This window comes from Panthera onca, chromosome D3, assembly GCF_046562875.1.
Source record: "Panthera onca isolate mPanOnc1 chromosome D3, mPanOnc1 haplotype 2, whole genome shotgun sequence".
NCBI classification, from domain to species: domain Eukaryota; kingdom Metazoa; phylum Chordata; class Mammalia; order Carnivora; family Felidae; genus Panthera; species Panthera onca.
Genome location: NC_138350.1, coordinates 76,589,430 through 76,609,277, shown reverse-complemented (window position 1 = coordinate 76,609,277; position 19,848 = coordinate 76,589,430). Strand labels below are relative to the sequence as shown.

General features: G+C 46.5%; 1 protein-coding gene across 1 annotated transcript in view; it reads right to left on the bottom strand.

The window, feature by feature from the left end:
- LOC132666039 (O-acyltransferase like protein-like) overlaps nt 1-19,529 on the bottom strand; it is a 65,075-nt gene extending 45,546 nt beyond the window's left edge. The window contains exons 1-2 of the mRNA XM_060613972.3: nt 19,373-19,529; nt 1,247-1,386 (exon numbers count right to left, since the gene is read on the bottom strand). Of these exons, the coding sequence (XP_060469955.3) occupies nt 1,247-1,386; nt 19,373-19,529 (297 nt within the window). The remainder of the gene's footprint in view (nt 1-1,246; nt 1,387-19,372) is intronic.
- Nucleotides 19,530-19,848: the final 319 nt, after the last annotated feature.

Sequence of the window (19,848 nt, the reverse complement as noted above, 5' to 3'; positions counted from 1 at the left end):
AATTAAGATTAGGACGAGGGGGGCGGGGAGAGACAGGTATCGAAAGACGTGCGCTGACATCTTTGGAGATGGCTTCCCCATCACAGGGTGGTTCGAGTAAACCTACAGAAGGTCAGATGCACTTGTATTTACATCAAAGTACGCAGCTGATTAGCTTAAAAGCCGCCACCCGTGCGGGGTAATCTGCCCCCCGTTCACCTCTCTCCCACAGGGCAAACTGTCCTAGGGGTCGACAGTCCTTAGGATTTTCAACAGAATTGCCACGTTGCCATCTCTTTGTAACAGGACACAGCATATCAAATAAAGATTTTATTCATACATCAAGCCCATGATGAGAATGCCTGTCCCAATGAAGGAAAGATCAAATTATAAATAAAAATTTCCGGCATGCTTCTTCTAAACATGCAATTTACATGATTGCATAGGCCTGGCCTTTGGCTCTGATATCAAAACCATTAATCTGCTTCGAAAATAGGACGTGACATTTATACACGCTGATTAAACCCTCAAGCAATCATTGTCACAGCCCTCCGGGGGACAAGTGGGTGAGAATCTCTCGATGGCCAGTGGTCAACCATCGCAAGACCATTTTACAGCATTAATATCAGAAAGCGTGGATTTCTTACTGCTATTTTATATGACTGTTTTTAGCCAACGTGTAATGTATTTTCTTCTAGTGTCGTACAACATCATCAAGCCTATTTTTGTATCGAATAAGAGGCTGTGCTGTCCCTGGTTTTATTTTCCAGCAGCAGAAGAATTAACATGCCTTGCAGGGAGCGAGCCCTGTGACCTCAGTCAACTGATGTAGTGATGTGTTCGCAGAAGTCCGGGCCCGTCTCAAACACATGTCTCAGAGCTCTGTTTCTGGGACAGGATTATGGGTAATGGGAAGTCTCCCCTCCCTTTGGTATTCTCCAAACAGATGGTGAGTCAGGAGTTGATGCCCAGAAACATCGGCTGGGGCTTGACCCTGGATTCCTCATGAAGGTCGTCCAGAAGTCTTGCCCCCGTACAATATGGCGGGAGGAACATCTGAAGGTCTGTGTGGAATGCGGACAACTGCCCTCCTATAGTGTCGCACACTCAGAACATGCAAGTGCGATTTAGGTGTAACTTTTTGCGAAACATCGTAATAGATTTGGGGGGTGTTTTGTTAAGAAAAGCAATCGACGGAGCTGTCTGGGGTTCCCGGTCACGAAGTTCAGTTGTCCTTGGAGAGCACGAGGGCAGATCCCACACTCACCTGCAGGATCTGAAACTTGCAGTACTGTCCTTGGAAGCGCCCCGAGGGAGCCCGGGCGGAGAGGCACTCGCTGTACGATCCCAGCCTGTCCACGTTTCCGTGAAGAATATTGCTCCCAAGCTTCCCGACCGAGTCATACACTGAATTTCAGAGCAAAAGAAGTAGGCAAGGTTAGCTTCTTCGTGTCACTTTCAAATGAATTTACAGGCACTCAGCCCTGCCTTCCGGAACCATCAATCTGAGATGACAGGGGGTGGGGAGGGGAGTGGGGGGGGGGTGGGGAGGGAGTGGGGGGGGCGTGGGGGATGGCAAGAGAGAAGATGAATTCAGAGGCCACTCTTTGAGCCTGCGTTTTGTGCCCACAGCCCCGTCTTCACCGAGGGAGAAGAATGATACAGGTTCTCATGTGGGTTGCCCGGTCTGCTGCTGAAAAAAAATTAAGAATTTGAATTCTTTTAAATAATAGATGCTTTGGGGCGCCCGGGTGGCCCAGTGGGTTGGGCATCCGACTTCAGCTCAGGTCACGATCTCATGGTTTGTGAGTTTGAGCCCCGCATCGGGCTCTGCGCGGACAGCTCGGAGCCTGGAGCCTGCTTCGGATTCCGTGTCTCCCTCTCTCTCTCTCTGCCCCCTCCCTGGCTCGTGCTCTGTCTCTCTCTCTCTCTCTCTCTCTCAAAAATAAACATTAAAAATTTAAAAATAAAAATAAATAAATAAATAAATAATACATGCTTTGAGGGAGTAAAAAGACATGGCTAAAAATCAGTAGCTTTTCTTTCTCCCTCCCCCCCACCCCCCGCCATACAGCCAAGAGACAATATTCAGTCTTTAAAATTTTTTATCCAGTTTTGTGGGACCTTAGACAGTTCATTTTGTTGGTTTGTTTTTACCCTCAAGAGCGGAACGGTGCAGTCATCAGCCGCACAGTTAATGATACTCTTCACCCTGGTCCTGCAAAGCACTTCTTTCATTTAAATTGTTTATGTTCATGTACGTCCTTGTAGGTCCTCGTGTCCTTCATTTTAAATAATCCACTTCCTTTCATTTTTTCCCTCTCTCCCTTCCCTGTTACCCCTACCCCCGTACGCTTGATGTCTGTGCTTTTATTCGTAGGTGTCCTCATTTTGTGCAACTGTATTTGTAATTTATATACGTGACTTTGTGCTTCAGATCTGTTTCTACACGGGTCGTGCTTTTCTACGTTTGAGGTGTTTCTTGTTCTCCTTATGGCGTTACTGCGCTCACCTAGTCCAGACCTCCTCACCACCCGTAATAATTCATCAACATCTCACACTTAGCTGTTCCCTGGGTGATGGACACAGACGGCCTCCGACCCACAGAAGCACCCAGAGCGTCCCCATACCGACCTACGTGAGGCTTTAGCTCACATACACGCACCTGTAAGTGGGGTTGCTGGGTCACAAGGTAAACCCATACTGGTAATTCCCACCAGCCTGTGCTCCAGAGTGGCTGCCCCAGGACACCCTCCGGTGGATGCTGATTCCTGCTTCGTTGCCTGCGCTAGCTTTCTCATTTTTGGCAATTAATGGACGTAAAATGCCATCCGATTGTTGCACCTTTCATTTCTCTGATTGCAAATCAGTTGGGATGTTTTTGTTGGTCAGCCGGCCATTTAAGTTTTCTCTTCTGTTTTCCGCTTGCAACCCTTTGCCCGTTTTTAACGGATTCGCTCTTTGCTTTGCAAGAGTTCCTGGTTATTCTCTATATCGGTCCTCGTCTACCTGAGTCATTGAAGGCATTTAGTTTCAGTTATCTGTCAGTTCCTTATCCCTGGTGTCGTTTGCCGGACAGAAATCCATTCTTTGGAGCCCGTACTTTCTGTCCTGGTCTTTGAACCATCTTTGTTCCCGAGATGGGCCACATGGTTGGCAAGGCTAATGCAAAACGAGGTGCAGGGTTCTTGTTTAAAAATTATTAAGAATTTCGAAGGGCGCCTGGGTGGCTCAGTCGGTTAAGCGGTCGACTTCGGCTCAGGTCATGATCTCGCGGTCCGTGAGTTCGAGCCCCACGTCGGGCTCTGTGCTGACAGCTCAGAGCCTGGAGCCTGCTTCGGATTCTGTGTCTCCCTCTCTCAGACCCTCCCCCATTCATGCTCTGTCTCTGTCTCAAAAATAAATAAACGTTAAAAAAAAAATTATTAAGAATTTCGAGACGGTGACAGCAAATCGCACTGAAAGCAAGCATGGGGCCCACTTAAGTGGGGGTCCTATGTGACTGCAGAGGTCACAAGCCTATGCAGCCAATAATAAATAAATAAATAATAACCATGTGGTTTTTATTATTATGGATTTGTAGTATTTTGAGTATTCCGCCTTTCGTTTTCTTTTCAAAGTTGAACTAGTTAATTTGCACACCGTTAAGCACTCATACAAATTTCAGAAAGTTTGTATTCAGAAAAAATTCAGGAAACGTTTATTGAGCCCCTCGAAACATCCAACTAGAATAGTGACTGAAATTGCTTCAAATTCATTGACATATGGGGGAAGTTAACATCATTTTTTTTCTTTTAAATGTTTATTTTTGAGAGAGAGAATGAGTGGGGGAGGGGCAAAGAGAAAGGGGGACAGAGGATCTGAAGCGGGCTCTGCGCTGACAGCAGAGAGCCTGATGTGGGGCTCGAACCCATGAACCGTGACATCAAGACCTGAGCCGAAATCGGACGCTTAACTGACTGAGCCACCCAGGCGCCCCGACACCATTTTTGTGTTAAGCCATCATTGGATGTCAGACAATTTACTCCATTTCTTTTGCGTCCTTACTTAAAATTTTACATTTTTTCCTTGGTCATCTGAAAACAGATTATATAAACAATTCCCAGATAGTGTAGAGTTGGCTATTTTTCTTGGTGTTTTATTTTCAAATATATTTTCCAATTGATTGTTGCAGGTGTGGAAAAATGCTACAGATTTTTATAACTGCTTCTGGTCTCTGGCCCATATGCTGAGCGTTCTGATTAGTTTCTCAGTCGTATTTCTTCCTCATCAATTCTTAGGCCACATTTTTTTTTTTTTTGGTCCTTTTCTCGTTTTGGAATCAAAGCTATGATCGAATTTATAAAGCGTGGTACACAACTTTCGCCCTTTTTATTTTCTGGAACAACCATAATTAATACTGGTTGCCAGGGGTCGGTGACAGTGGAGGGAGGGGTTGTGCACACCCGTAAGGTGGCAACACGAAGCAGATCTTGGTGGTGATGGAAAGTTCTGGGTCTTGACCGTGATGTGGGCTACGAAATCTACACATCGCTAAAGTGGCATAGAGCTATACACACGCATTGTACCAATGGTGATTTTTTTTTTATAGTGTACTAGGATTATGTTCGATGCAACCATCTGGGAGAAGTGAATGGAAGATAGGGGACCCCTCTTATTCTGTGTTCGTAGATTCTGGGTTTTTTCATTTGGCATCCCTTCATCATGGGGCCAATATCTGTATTAACTATATTTTCCTTTCTTCTATATTTGTGATGCTCTGACATTTATGGCCTCCCTGGCCATTTCTAGGGCTAGCCTATTCTCAGAGACAGCAAATGCTTCCCCATGTGGCCCCCGCAGCGTGGCAGGCCCCCATCGTGGGAAACGTAATACAAATCTTTCAAGGGCATTGACCTCTCAATTTTGGCACTCAGTCACCTCCGTAAATTAAAACCTGCAGGTACAATTGATACACTTTGTGCCATCTGAGCAACTTTCTGTAAATCCATCATTATTTTTTTTTTTTTAAAGGTGTTTTAAAAAGTAAGTGTTGGGCAGCTTTTACATCTTTTGAATTTTTGATTCTGACAGCTGGTGCTCTCATTGTCATCCAGAGTTTTAAGTGCTTTGTGAGTGTTTGCTGTTAACCTTCCATTATTGTGTCTTTTTGTCACTAAGGATTCTCCAGTAAATGTTACTGGGTTTCCATTCACGTAGGATTTCTCTGTTAGTTCTGCTTTTGTCCGGTGTCTGACTATCTTTCTTTCTGGAAATGTTTCCAGTTTCCTCGTTGTTTTTCATGTTCTTAGTTTTGGGTCTGTCCTGACCTGTATTGTAGTCCGATGTGAATTTTCTTCATCAGTCTGGTTTGGTGTTCTATAAACCACGCCAATCTGACCTCTTCTCTTTTCTTCATTCTGGAGAAAATACCACTACCATTTGCTCGATATCCCCTTCCTTCTGCTTGTTTTGTTGTATTTCTCCTTCTGACGGCACTTCTGGCCGCAAAATCTCTTACCGTTTTCTTTCCCAGCTCTTTATCCTTTCCGGCTACGCTTGGAGAGAGAGTTCTCTTAAATGGATCTATCCAGCCCCTCGTGTTCCTCGGCCCCCACCTACCTTACTATTTACCCCATCCACTGTGCTGTTCATCCAGTTCAACTCTTTTTCCTCCACCAATCTCTCTTGACTGTACGATTTCTTATTCATACTTGGTATTACCAGTATTTTCCGCTAGCTCTCGGACTGTATTCATTGTGTTTAGTTTCAACCTTTGATGACCCAGCCATTCCAATAATTCAGCTTCACGTAGTACACAAATTTGTTCAATTCGCTGTCAGTAGCTTCAAGAATATAGTAAACAGGATACAGCTGGGTTTTCTTTTCAGTGTGATTAATACGGTCCGGTTGATCCCTTTCCCTTAAAACCTCCTGGCATGACCTACGCGGCCAAAACCACGCAGTGTGCTGACAAGACCAACAGGGGGAGTCTATTACGTGCCAGGCGCTGCTGTGAGTGCTTTCTGTCCACTGTCTCACATACCCCTCGCACAATCCTACGGGATTACGAATAACTGTTTTAATCTCCATTTTACAGATTCGACACCTGAGGCACAGACGTGGTAAATAACGGAAACAGCAACATACATCTACCCCTTTTGAATCGCTCACGAGAAGCAGAGCCGGGCGCTTCAACCGGCTAGTAAGGAGCAGGGCTACGTATTCAAATCCATCCTGACCGGAACCCATCGCACGCAGAAATACCCTGGGTTTTTTGGCCAGTTTGGTCTATACGTTCTCATATACAACTGAAGGCAGCGACATTCTTTGGAACGAGCAGGGAGAAAAGTCCACAAACGGGTTGGCAAATGACCCATCTCTTCCGGCATTTTGGTCTTTGTCTTCACTCATAATGGGATTCCTGCGAGTTAACCTAAAAATCGGGGGGAAGAAACTGCATTGTGCTTACATGTATGCTTTTTTTTTTTTTTTTTTTAATGATATGTCATTTTGAAAACCTCCTGGCCATAACTGGGCAAACAGTCCTTGATGAGCAATCCGGGGGAACCTGACTTCCGCCGCAAACTCCTGACTCTTCTGGGCAGGTCTGTCGTTCAGGCCACTTGGGCTCAGCCGGCAGGTGTCTGTTTCACTGGCCTCTTTTATTCTTTTTTAATCTTTTTTTTATGTTTATTTATTTTTGAGAGAGAGACAGAGTGCAAGTGGGGGAGGGGCAGAGAGAGAGGGAGACACAGAATCCGAAGCAGGCTCCAGGCTCCGGGCTCTCAGCACAGAGCCCGACGTGGGGCTCGAACCCATGAACCGTAAAATCATGACCCGAGCTGAAATCGGACACTTAACCGACTGAGCCACCCAGGCACCCCTTACTGGCCTCTTTTAAATGGTGCTAAGGATTCCAGGCTGTTGCCTCTTCTGGGGGCGACTCTATCTCTGACCACACTCAGAACCTTACAGCTGGCGATCCACTCGGCCATTTGTAGCCAGTAACCATCTTTTAAGCTAAACTGCCTGAATGACAAGACTGACCATGTCCCTCCCCTCCCTGTAATTGTTCCCAGGCACTACAGGGGCACCTGGGTAGCTAGGTCGGTTAGGCGGCCGACTTCGGCTCAGATCATGACGTCACGGTTCGTGAGTCCGAGCCCCACATCGGGTTCTGTGCAGACAGCTCAGAGCCTGGAGCCTGCTTCGGATTCTGTGTCTCCCTCTCTCTCTGCCCCTTCCCTGCTTGCTCTCTGTCTCTGTCTCTCTCTCTCTCTCAAATAATAAACACTAAAAAGAAAATTGTTCCCAGGCACTATGAACAAAGTTAACAGGTAACTCTCAGAGAAGGACATATTTACTGGATCAATAACTTGGACAAAGGATGTTTTCAGATTATATAGAGAACCCTTATAAATCAGTAATTTTTTAAAAGTCAAAGAAACTAATTTATAATTTGCAAAGGCTATAAACAGGCAAGTCTTAGAGAAGGAAATCCAGGTAACCGATAAATATGCGAAAGTTGTTTGGTCTCACCAGTAAGCCACAATTAGACCTCATTCTTTTCTACCCATCGAATGGCTACAAAATGATGAGGTTGATATAATTACTGTTAGTGAGAATGTGAAGAAATAGGTCTCTCGATTTGGCCTCTTAAAAGCTATTCTCCCTCCTAACAGCACCTGGACATGGGAGAATTACCACTCCCCAACCTAATGCAGTCCTGACAGAAAACCAAGGTGCTTTCTCCTGTCACTACAGAGGCTGACGGGGTCCTTGGAAGCTGCTATCACTCTGCCCTCCCACTCTCTGTGACAGGAGGTCAACCCTCTCCCAGGACTCGTGCAGAGTGAGTGAGTCAAGGCCCAGATCAAAGCTTGGGCCTCGTTCATCTACTGGTAGTGGGCTGGGGGGCTGCAGAATGGGCACCGACCGCCATGGAGACTGGACCTGACTGCTCTAGAGACCAGTTCTGGGCCCAGCAGGTGGCTGGCCCCCTTCTCCACCCTGTGAGCTGCCCCGTAGTCGGCCAGTAAACTCCCCTCTCTGCGGAAGCTTGCCAGAGTTGGTGTTTGTGGTTTAACCAAAGACTCCTTCCTAACTGATCTCCCCAGGGACCCAGCAATTCAACGTCTCAGAATCTGCCCCGGGGAAACATACGTGAACACGCGATTGCAAGATGGTTGTAGCAGTAAGGCCTCTCGAGGCAAAAAAGTAGACACAAACTATTAGGGGGAGCCACGAGAAAATGCCATCGCATGGGACAAAAAGAGTTTAATGTCAGCAATGCCAAGTAGTTCAACCTCTATCGGGAGAAGGTTGTATGAGCTACGGTGCTTTCATATTCTGTAATGCTCTGCGACGACTAAGATGAGGTAGATCTGTATTTGTTGCTATGGGAAACGGCCCAAGACATACTATTCCGTGGCGGGGGAAAGTTGAAGGTGGCTCAGTCGGTTTAGCGTCCGCCTCTTGATTTCAGCTCACGTCATGGTCTCGTGGTTCGTGAGTTCGAGCCCCAAGTCAGACTCTGTGCTGATAGTGCAGAGCCTGTTTGGGATTCTCTCTCTTCCTCTCTGTCTGCCCCGCCCCTGCGCAGGCTCTCTCTTCCTCTCAAAATAAATAAATAAACCCGATTTTAAAAAAAGGTTCAAAAAAGGTTCAAAATTTTAAAAAATAATAATAAAAAGTTCAAGAACAACAAATATATTTTTCAATTTTATAAAACAAAACAACATCTCTGCAGGCTTACATACACAAAACTGCAAGGAGAAAGTTCTGGAGAGTTCTAGAAGGATATACATTCATTGCTAAGAGCTATCATCCAGGAAGGGGACTAAGAATTAAAGGAGGGAACAAAAAAATAATGAAGCTCTGTATTATTTCGATTCCTTTACAGGAAGAATAGATTCATATATTATTTAGGAAATACAGTATATGTAAACAAAGTTTTAAAATCAATATATTTGTTTAAAAAATTCTTCAGTGGTATTTATTTCATCGTCTGGAGTAGGAGTTGGCACTCTGTGGCCCTGTTTTTGTACGTAAAATTTTATAGGAATACAGCCACCTCATTCGCTTACGTGTTGTTAACGCTGCCTTCTAGATACAGAGTTCAGCAGTTGCGACAGAGGCTATGTGGCCCACAAACCTGAAATATTCGCCATCTGGTCCTTTAGAGGAAAAACGGCAGACCTCTTATCTACAGCTGTGATTCCCAACCCTGGGCCGACATGAGAATCCCCTGGGGCATCTTTAAAAAATAGTAAGACCCAGGTTCTACCCTCGCAAAGAGTGGCTTAACTGGTCAGGGTGGATCTTGGGCATTGGTTGTTTTTAAAGCTTTCCCAGGTGATGCTCTGTGCAGGCAGGCTCCACTGCTCTGATCTTTAGGATTAATTCCCGACTCCTGAGGGTGGCTTAAAAGGCCCTTCGTGACCGGACCTGCCTCTCCGGGCTCACCCTCCCACGCCCACACCCATTTCCGCTGCTCCTTTATACAGAATGCACCAGGCCTGCACTTGTCTGTTTTTCTGCCTGGAATGTCCTTCCTTCCTGTCTGCCTGGCAAATGCTGAATCATCCCTTGCGTCTCAGCGGGAGGATGGTCTCCCCCCAGGAAGCAGTCCAGACTCCTGCTTAGTGTATCACACCAAAAGGCGTTTAATGGTTCACCTGTCTGTCCCCGCTGTGTGGGAGGGGTCATGTTGCCATTAATGGATATCTCAGAGGAGCAGTTCGATAAAACATTTGCTGGATTGAATTAAGCGTTGAAAAAATTAAATTCGAATGCCCAAAATCCAGCTCCATGAATGAACATATTTTGAAGTCCTCCGTGTGTCAAGAAAACCAACGACCATTTAAAAAACCAGATGTATTTATTATAGATAAGCTAGCTGATTCCCCAATCCCCTTCTCTATCACTGAGCATCCCAAATGCTGCAGCCTGAAGTTTAAGATCTGGAACTAAAAGGGTCAGAGGAGATAAAAACAAGAGAGGTGTCAATACTGAGCCTGACTTTACCCAGATAAGACTCTAAAGGACAAATGTAGAGGTATACCCAATTAATCCGCTTGAGAAGATTAAATTCCACTTTCTTTTGTTTTTTTTTCCAGTTGGTGTTCTGCCTTGTAAACTGATTGGATTTATGGCGTTCTGGCCAAGGTTATTTTGTATGCTATGCAAAGTTTCAGTTGCATTTGCTTCCTTTCTGATTATGAACTCAAATGGACAATTTGCCCTCTAACTGCTTAATCGGTTTTTGTCAGGAACGAGAGACGCTGGGCCTTTGGTCCCATCCAAATAAAAATACATCGTGATTGTCTCGGGAGGGAGGGATAGAATAAACTAACGATTAATCCCACCTGCTACTTCAAATCGCACGGTAGCCGTGCCATGGTTTCATTTCCCAAAGATGAAAAACAACTCGTTTCAATTCTGCTGGACCAACCGGCAGACAAATTTGCCTTCTCACGTGGTGGTGATGCTATGTGGACGTCAAAATGCAGAGCTGATTCATTTCTGGGTTTGAACAGAGGAAAGACAGACCCTGGTCAGTGGTCTTATATTTTAAAATATGGCTGCACTTATACCATGAAGCTGAAGGCGGCAGAAGATTCTAGAATGCTAAGCCACAAATAAACCTTGAAAGCAATCGTCATCTACCGCTTTAACAGCAAATATTTATGAAGCACCTACCAGATTGCTGCGTTACGTTGGAGAATTTTAAAAACCAGAATCGAATAGCCCTTGCACTGTGGCTAACGATACAGGGCATACACATAAAATGCTAGCTCTCTGTTGCCAGGATCTCCTTGTTAATGAGAAAGAGATCTGAACGTGCTACCGATCTGATATCCAAAGTTCCTAAAGCAGCTGTTTACAAACACCTTCTGGAAGTCCCCCTTGCGTCTGGTCAGCTATTCATCTTGGAGAACAAGAATAGCAGGTGTATTAGCTTCCTGTGACTGCTATTACAAATGCCCACAAACTTGATGGCTTAAAACCACAGATATTTGTTCTCTCACAGCTTGGGAGGCCAGAAGTCCAAAATCAGTATCCCTGGGCAGAATTCAAGATGTCAGCAGGGCCACACTCCTTCCGGAGGCTCCAGGAGAGAATCTCTTCTTTCCCCTTCCAGCTTCTAATGGCTGCTGGCAGCCCTTGGCTTATGGCCACATCACCCCGATGTCTGCCTCTATGGTCACATCACCTCCTCCTCTGCGCTCTGTCCCCCACTTCTAAGAGCACACGTGAGTGCATTTAGGGCCCATCTGGATAATCCAGGATAATCTCCCCATCTCAAGTGGGCAAGGACCAGTTTCTAACATTCACGGGTCCCAGGAACTAGAACGTCGATGTCCTTGGGGGGCCCGCGTTTCAGCCTGCCCCAGCATGGATGTGTCTGAAACCCAGCTACCCTAGAGATCTCAGTGAAACCCGCCGTGTCACCCTTTTTCTAAGATTTTCTTTGTTTCGGCATCTTTCCTGTCCCTGGCTCTAGCACCGGTGGAGGGGCTGACCATGAGTAAAATGCCCTCCGCACCGACAGGCGGATGAGACGACAGGCCACGTCTGAGAATCCAAATCACGTGGACGGTCAGTCCCCCCATGATGACAAGAGAACAGAGGCTCAGCTCGAGCCAGTGACCGGCTAGCCCAGTGAGTGCCTCCCTACAGACTGCCTCCTGGAACTGGGTGTGAACCCCGAGCCTTGCCTTCCAGGAGAGAAGACGAGACACACAGAGGAGACGTGAAATAACCGCTCCAAGAGGAAAAAGATGAAGCCAAAGGGAGTCAGCGGTCAGGGGAAGAAGCCCAGGGACCCCGCCAGCAGGGTGGCCTGAGAAGCGTGACATAGGGACCAGGGAGAAGGGACTTGAAGGGTTAAACATGGCTAAAGCACAAGCAGCTGCTTGTGGACGATTTCAAGGATGTTATGAGATTAGAGAAAACAGGAAATGAAAAGCCCTGCAGACTGCTTGGGAGCCAGAGGCCCCCCCTCCCCGACTCTGTCCCTGAGGGATAAAGTGCAGGAACACGCAGACATCACGTGAACCCAGGAGGGTCTCCATATGCCGAACACAGTTTGGATTCCGTAGAAATAGCTCCCCGCCAAGGGCCTCTGCCGCAGACGGTGTTACAAATGGTCCGGGTGGATTGAATGAAACGGCCGTGGGTCGGCCCGGTACATGTCAAAGAAAATGAGTTCCAGGACCTACCTGAGACAGCTTGTTTTGTTTGTTTTGTTTTTCATCTCAGAAATAGATGCATGCTTTTTTTTTTTTTTTTTTTTTATTCTGGAGGGTGTGTTTGGGGGCCCATCGCTTTCTGTGTTCGTATCCTGGTGCCGTCCTAATTTCCACCAACTGGGTGACTTATACCCAGAGAAATGTATTGTGCACCGTTCTGGAGACCAGAAGTCTGGAGTCAAGGGGTCAGCAGGGTTGGTTCCTTTTGGAGACTCTGAGGAAGAATCTGTTCCTGCCTCTCTCCCAACTTCTGGCGGTTGCTGGCAATCTTTAGTGTTCCTTGGTTTGTAGATGCATCCATCACTCCGATCTCTGCCTCTGTCATTCGGCAATTGTCCCTGTGGCTCTGTGTGTGTGAATTTCTCTCTCACAAGGACACCGGCCGTTATCTTAGGGCGCTCCCTGACCCAGCATGATCTCGTTCTAAGTTGATCCCATCTACAAAGACCCTATTTCCAAATAGGATCACATTCACAGGTACCAGGGGTGAGGATATCAACAGGTCTTCTTGGAGGACACAGCTCGACCCACAACACTCCCCAAGTGGGTATTCTAATCCAAGCCAAAGATGCTTGTGTGACCTGGCAGGGGACGCCGTGGGCCTGGGGAGCAGCCGTGCGTTCGGGGAAGGTGTGAAAAGTTTACAAAGAGATGGGATCCCATCTCCTTATATGGAGAATCAGACAACCTGCTGGGCCATGGCAAAAGACCTGTGGAAATAGCCAACCAGGTGTCTACTAGGACCAAAGAACCAGAATATGACTTCAATATCTCCTTTTAATAGAGCTTCCATTATGTATTCTGGTCATCTTTTCATTAAATTATACACGTATATAACAAGCGCCTATATAAAAGGGCGTAAACCACAGGCCTTTGCTTCCAGGCGCCCTTCCTCCAGAGAAAAGACAGGACAGGACAAGATATTCAGACAAGAGACATGAAATCACTATTCTAGAACATATATAAAGCCAAAAGAAGTCCCCGAGTAGAACAATCCAAAGGGATATATGGATATGTAGATATAGCTCTAAATAAATTAATGCTAAATTAGTAGGGATCACATATTCACTAAATTCTATAAATGCACCATTCCATACTATGGTCCAATATTTAAAACACAGCAAGAAAAACAAGGAGGTATGGGGGGCATAGAACAGAAAGTGGTGACCGAGCTGTGTGGCCAAACCAGTGACAGTGAGCTTCCTGCACATTTGTATGAGTTTCCTACAGCCGCTGGAACACATTACCAGAACTTTGTGGCTTCAAACAACATAAGTGTATTATCCAACAGTTCTGGAGTTTGGAAGTCCAAAATGGGCTTTACGGAGCTTTATGGGTTGAACTGTGTTTCCCCCAGTATTCATTTGTTACTGCCCTAAGCCTCAGTATCTCAGCCTGTGACTATCCTTGGAGATAGGGCCTTTTAAAAAGGTGATTAATGGGGCGCCTGGGTGGCTCGGTCGGTTAAGCGTCCGACTTCGGCTCAGGTCATGATCTCGCGGTCTGTGAGTTCTAGCCTCGCGTCGGGCTCTGTGCTGACCGCTCAGAGCCTGGAGCCTGTTTCGGATTCTGCGTCTCCCTCTCTCTCTGCCCCTCCCCTGCTCATGCTCTGTCTCTCTCTGTCTCAAAAATAAATAAATGTTAAAAAAAAAAAAAAAAAGTGATTAAGGGCTGCCTGGGTGGCTCAGCTGGTTAAGCATCTGACTCTTGGTCCCAGCTCAAGTCACGAACTCCAGGTTCGTGAGTTCAAGCCCCACGTCAGGCTCTGCACGGTCGGTGTCCATATAAAAGGATATTTGGACCCACAGAGTGACACCAGGGAGAAGGTGTCATCAGCCATCTGCCAGGCAAGGACAGAAGTCTCCGAGGAAACCAACCCTACCGGTACCTTGATCCTGAACTTGCAGCCTCCAGAACTGTGAGAAAATTAATTTCTCTTGTCTAGGCCCCCCAGTTTGTGGTACTTCGTTACAGCGGCCCTCACAAACTAATCTGGGGGTGGGGGTGGGGGGTTGGTTTTGGTGTCTACTTTTGGGAACTTGTCTGACTTAAGTTTTTGCCAGTAATTACCGGTAAAATTGACATCCCGATTTTCAGCCAGTCATCACAACTATCAGAATCACACAAGAAGCTTCTTTGAAATTTAGATTCTTAGGTCCAGCTCCTAGAGGCTCAGCTAGCAGTGGGGTAGGGGCTCCAGCAGCGGTGGTAGATGTCTCATAAAGGGCTGTCTACCCCAAATGAGAATGTGTCTGTATATCATATAGAGAGATTGTTATAAGTTATGCCGATACAAAAGATGTGTGGCGCACTGTATTAATTTGCTCTGGCTGCCATGACAAAGTCCTACAGATGAGGCGGCTTAAACAATGGAAATGGATTTCCTCACAGCCCTGGAGTCAGAAGTTCAAGATCAAGGTCTCCACAGGGTTGGTTTCTTCTAAGGTCTCTCACCTTGACTTGTAGAGGGCTGTCTTCTCCCTAAAATCTTCACTTGGCCCTTCTGGGGGGGGGGGGTCTGTGTTTTCAGCTCCTCTTTACATAAGGGAAACAGTCAGATGGGATTAGAGCCCACTCTCATCACCTCATTTCACCTCATCTATGGCCTCCTTAAAGACCTACCTCCAAATAGAGTCACATTCTAAAGTTTAGTTACTTATTGAGAGGTGGGCAGAGAGGGGCAGACAGAGAGGGAGAGAGAGAATCCCAAGCAGGCTCCACGCTATCAGCACAGAGCCCCACGCAGGGCTTGATCCCCCGACCGTGAGATCATGACCTGAGCTGAAATCGAGAGGGGGATGCTTAACCGACTGAGCCACCCAGGTTCCCCTAGAGTCACATTTAAAAACAAAGTACTGGGGTTAGGACTTCACCACATGAATTTGGGGGGTTCAGCCCATAACACACCAAATAATTCCAAATTATTGGAATTCCAATAATTCCAAATAAAGTCCAAATAACAATGAAATCAACAATACGCCTTATTATTAATTCTACATACAGCCCATTGACTCTCACTGACGTTTGCCAAACTCTAGTACCTGTAGCCAACCTGTGGTTTCCGTTGACCAATGAGTGTAGTCCGGACATGAATATTGGGTGATCTTTTTGTCCACACGAATGAGTAATACGGATGTGAAACCAGAACGATGTATGTCAGAACTTCACTCCATTGTCAATGACGTGAGCAGTGTTTTTGCTGCATCGGGTGACAGTTTTCAAGTGCTATTTACAACGTGACGGCACAGACATGACACGTTTTTAAGTTGAACGTGCACTTGTGACCTTATCTCCATCAATTTCTTAAGCCCAGACGGTCAACAAAAACGCTAGAGCAAGCCCTGACTTGACTTCTGGACAAGTCTGCCAACTTCTGGAGTGAATATACTTCAGCCACAGTTGACTAGCCCCCAGCCTGAAGCTCCTGAACGTGAGTTTGGCAGACGATGGGCCTTAGCGTAGCAGCACGTTCCCGCCACACGAGCACAGCAGGTGCAAGCATCTTCAAGAGCGAGGATAATTGTGAAGTGTAGTAAGGCAATCAGGAAGCGGTGAACTTTGAGTACGCGTTACTTTTGTTCTTAACGTAGTTCATTTACTTGGCGCCTGAAGTGATTCAACCCTTAAAAGTAACCGCGTCTGACAACCGGCTCGAAAATTTCACAAATGGCTCTTGGAAGCCAGTGCAGACTGGGGGTGGGAATCAAAACATTTTTAAAGCTGCTGCCGATTGCCAGAGTTTGGGACACACAGCCTCTCCATGTCACAGGTGAGGACAGTCTAGTCTGGCACAGTGGGGGGGCGCCTGGGTGGTTCAGTGGGTTGAGCGTCCGACTTCAACTCAGGTCGTGAGCGCTTGGTTCATGGGTCCCAGTCCGCATCAGGCTTTCTGCTGTCAGTGCAGAGCCTGCTTTAGATCCTCTGTCCCCCTCTCTCTCTGCCCCTCTCCCTCTCCCCCTTCCCCTCCTCTCTCTCAAAAATAAATAAACCGTGAAAAAAAATAGCAAAGTAACGTCGCTTGGGCGAGACTAAGCACACGGCTGGTTACTGGCCTCCACAGATGAGAGCTCAGATGTCAGGACCGCCAGCTTAGCACAATGTCTGTGGGCCAACGGCCTGTCTCTAAAATGTGCCTCATGTACCCCCAAAGTACGATGAGGGAAGGCACAAATGGAAAGATGCACGTGGTCAGGTAGAGAGAGAAAGGGGAAGAGAGAGGGGAGTGATCACCGTGGAGGTAGGGCATCCCAGACAGGGGACCGTCTCGGAATTAGAAACAGATGCATTTAAGGAGGAAGGCAGATAATGCCCTAGTGCTCGAGGAGAAAGACAACTGAGAGGAAAAAACCGATTAACCCGGAGGAGGAGGCCAGAGATCTCTTCGGGTGCGGTGTCTGTATGGGAATGAACGCAGGCAGTGGGTTACGGAGTTTAAAAACAAGACGAGAGCGGGGCCTGGGTGCTCTGTCGGTTAAGCACGCAACTCTTTTTTCTTTTTTAAGTTTATTTATTTATTTTGAGAGACAAGGAGAGAGCGTGCGCGGGGGCGGGACAGAGAGAGAGGTGAGAGAGAATCCCAAGCAGGCTCCGTGCTGTCAGTGCAAGCCCGATGCGAAGCGCGGCCCCACGAACCATGAGATCGTGACCTGAGCCGAAACCAAGGGTCTGTGAAGCATCCAACTCTTGATTTCGGCTCAGGTCATGACGTGACGGTGCATCCACACCCTTCAATGCATCCTTCCCTCTGCATCCGGCTCTAACGTCAGCCTCTCCCCTGCTCGGACCAGGAACGACTCCGGCTCCCCTCTGCAAGATCAACATCCCTGCCCGAGAGTTTCGTGAACCCTCTCTCCCCCACTTTACTCCTCAGACCCCCGCCCATTTTCCGAGATCCTGCCACTGTCATCTCCATGCTTTGGGTTGGGGAGGGGGACTTAAAACATTACTATGTGACATTTAATACGTTCAAAGGGCATAAAGAAAATAAAAAACACCAGTGTTCCCACTGCCCAGCTTGCAGAGTGAACCGTGACCCATTTGAAATCTGACGGGACCCCAGTCGCATCCCCGGCCTGACCGGCTCCCACTCCGAGGCAACGTCCAACTCAATTTGGAGATTATCGTTCTTCCCTATCCCTTTCCACCGCCCTACATACACCTGTCTCCCCGAGCAACACAGCACCTTAACCGGCATGTTCGACACCTTTTCATACCGCATACATTCTACAACTTTCATTCTTTTTCACTATTTTTTTTTTCTTGTCTCTCTCATTGCTTATCTTAGGCAGTGATTGAAAGCACAAGCTTGGGCATCGGATAACGCGGGCTCAAATTCTATCTCTACCACTTACTTTGGGCAAGATACGTTACGTCTCTGTGGCTCGGTTTTCTCATTTATGAGACAGAGGCAACGCCCTGCTCACGGCCGGGGCCGCCCGGACTCAGTAAGACATCCCTCGCCCAGGCTGGGAACCGTCCTCCATGGAAAAGTGCTCTCTAAGTATTGACTCATCATTTTTCCATCCACATGACTGTCAGGAAAACCATGCTGAGAAGGAAGGCCCGAACCACAACCGGTGCCCAGAACTGTCGGGCAAAAGGTCAAAGCCACGACATCCAGTGTTTTCTGTGTGCGTTACAACGAAAATCAGTTAAAACAACCGCAGGTAGCATCCGTCTATTAAATTAAGGCGTGGTTATCTATTATCTATCCCATTTACATAAATCATTTGATTCTTTCTTGGGCCATTCACCTTTGGGAGACTTTTTTTTTTTAAGTTTATTTATTTATTTACTTATTTATTTATTTCTTAGTAATCTCTACACACAACTCGGGGCTCAAACTCACGACCCTGAGATCAAGAGTCTCATGCTCTTTTAACTGAGCCAGCGGGCATCCCTCAGGGAAACTTATTTTACCTAAAAAAAAAAAAAAAAAGATTTTCAATTTTCAGACCCCTACAGACAGAACATTGTTGGTACATGACCAGAGTGACTTCCAAGGCAAATAAAGGGTTAACGAGGTTGTGATTAATGATGACGCCACATGCCATCACCTCATCACCAGTAATCTCAGCCAGTCCCTGTCTGTGCCTTCTGGATTTTCTTGGCCGGCGGACTTGGCCCCGGTTGGTCAGAATGTTCCCTGTCGATTTCAGCAAGTGTGGGAGCAAAACATAATCAATTCCAAAAGGGGATTTGAAGATGGCCATTGAATTAGCTGGACTGATATTTTTTCCAACGTCTCCTTAGATATGGGGACACACAATCCAGTGTAAAATGCCAATCGCTTCCGATCGGGTGCTATTTTGAATTGCCCAGTATTAGATCAAAACTTTTGTTTATCTTTATGATGTGTATTTGCTACTGTTTTCCAATACCAAATAAATTAGTCATGCGTTCAAAGGGAAATGGAAATTGCCATGGTAGTTTTTCTGACTTTGGAGAGAGTGAGTTTTTAACTTTTCTTCTTGTTAGTGGTTTCCATCAGCATCACAAATGAATCATTCTCCAGGAGAGGTTACCCCAGTGAGAAAGAATCTGATTTCCTGCCCCTTTCTGGCGGGAGGGTAATGGGTCCCTTAACTGTGAGAGTAATTTTGGGAAACTAACAGACAATAAATCATGGCAGCCTGAAGTCTGTCCGTATCACATGCAAAGCAGCTTGGCTATAGTCAAGCTTTTTCCAGCTTGGGCCAGTGCCTTCACCAACACACTCCGCAAAATTTATCGTCAAGTACATAATGGGTCCAACTTGTTCCCTAAATACTGTAATGAAGTAATTCATTATCAAAACCAGACTCAACATCTAGAAAAAGAAATAAAGTTATCTCCTGTGACAGTAAAACGCTACCAACTTCAGTAATGGTGACAGCATAGCATCTTACAACTTCTAAACAATTCTCATCTTACTAAGAAGCTGGTCCTCATGAGATCCCTTCTGGCTAGAATTAAATACCACTTCCTCTATGGCCTTGTGCAATAAAAATTCCTCCTCCCTCCTTGATTCCTGGAGCGATCTGTAAATTGAGGCTCGTCCTGTCCTCCCTATTTGGTTCTGTTTTTAATTATCAAGAGGTTTTCTAGATTCCTCCCCGCACAAACCTCAGATTGCCCTGTGTGTTCACCTACCCAACACGACAGAAAAACCTACTTACTTCTCAGAGCGTATTCTTTGGGCTCCACTGAATTCAAGTCGGAAAGGAACTCATCAGTGTCTTGCATGCATTTGAGAGAAACGTTTCCTGCGGGAAGCGCAAAAGGTAATTGCAGTGGAAAAGACAGAAAACAAAAGAACAAAGTCAGGACCATCATTGTCCCTTAACCTGTCAGGATAAAACTCCCCTCTTAGACAAGGAGGCTTATATTTATGAAACACTCATCTATAATATGTTGGGGGGGGAAATGTGACATTGCTCCGTCCTTAACACGCAGAGACAAGTTGTGTGTCCTCAGCCACCTGCAAAGCAGCGGAGATGAGCAAACCATGGAAACCGATTTATACACAACTTGTTATTGTTCACTAAACTCGCACTGTGGATATGGGGGCCGCTGAACACCTGGCTTCCTTTAGCTACGCAGATTAACATTGCCAGCTATCACGGATATGCTAGATATTCCCTGGCTAGATGGT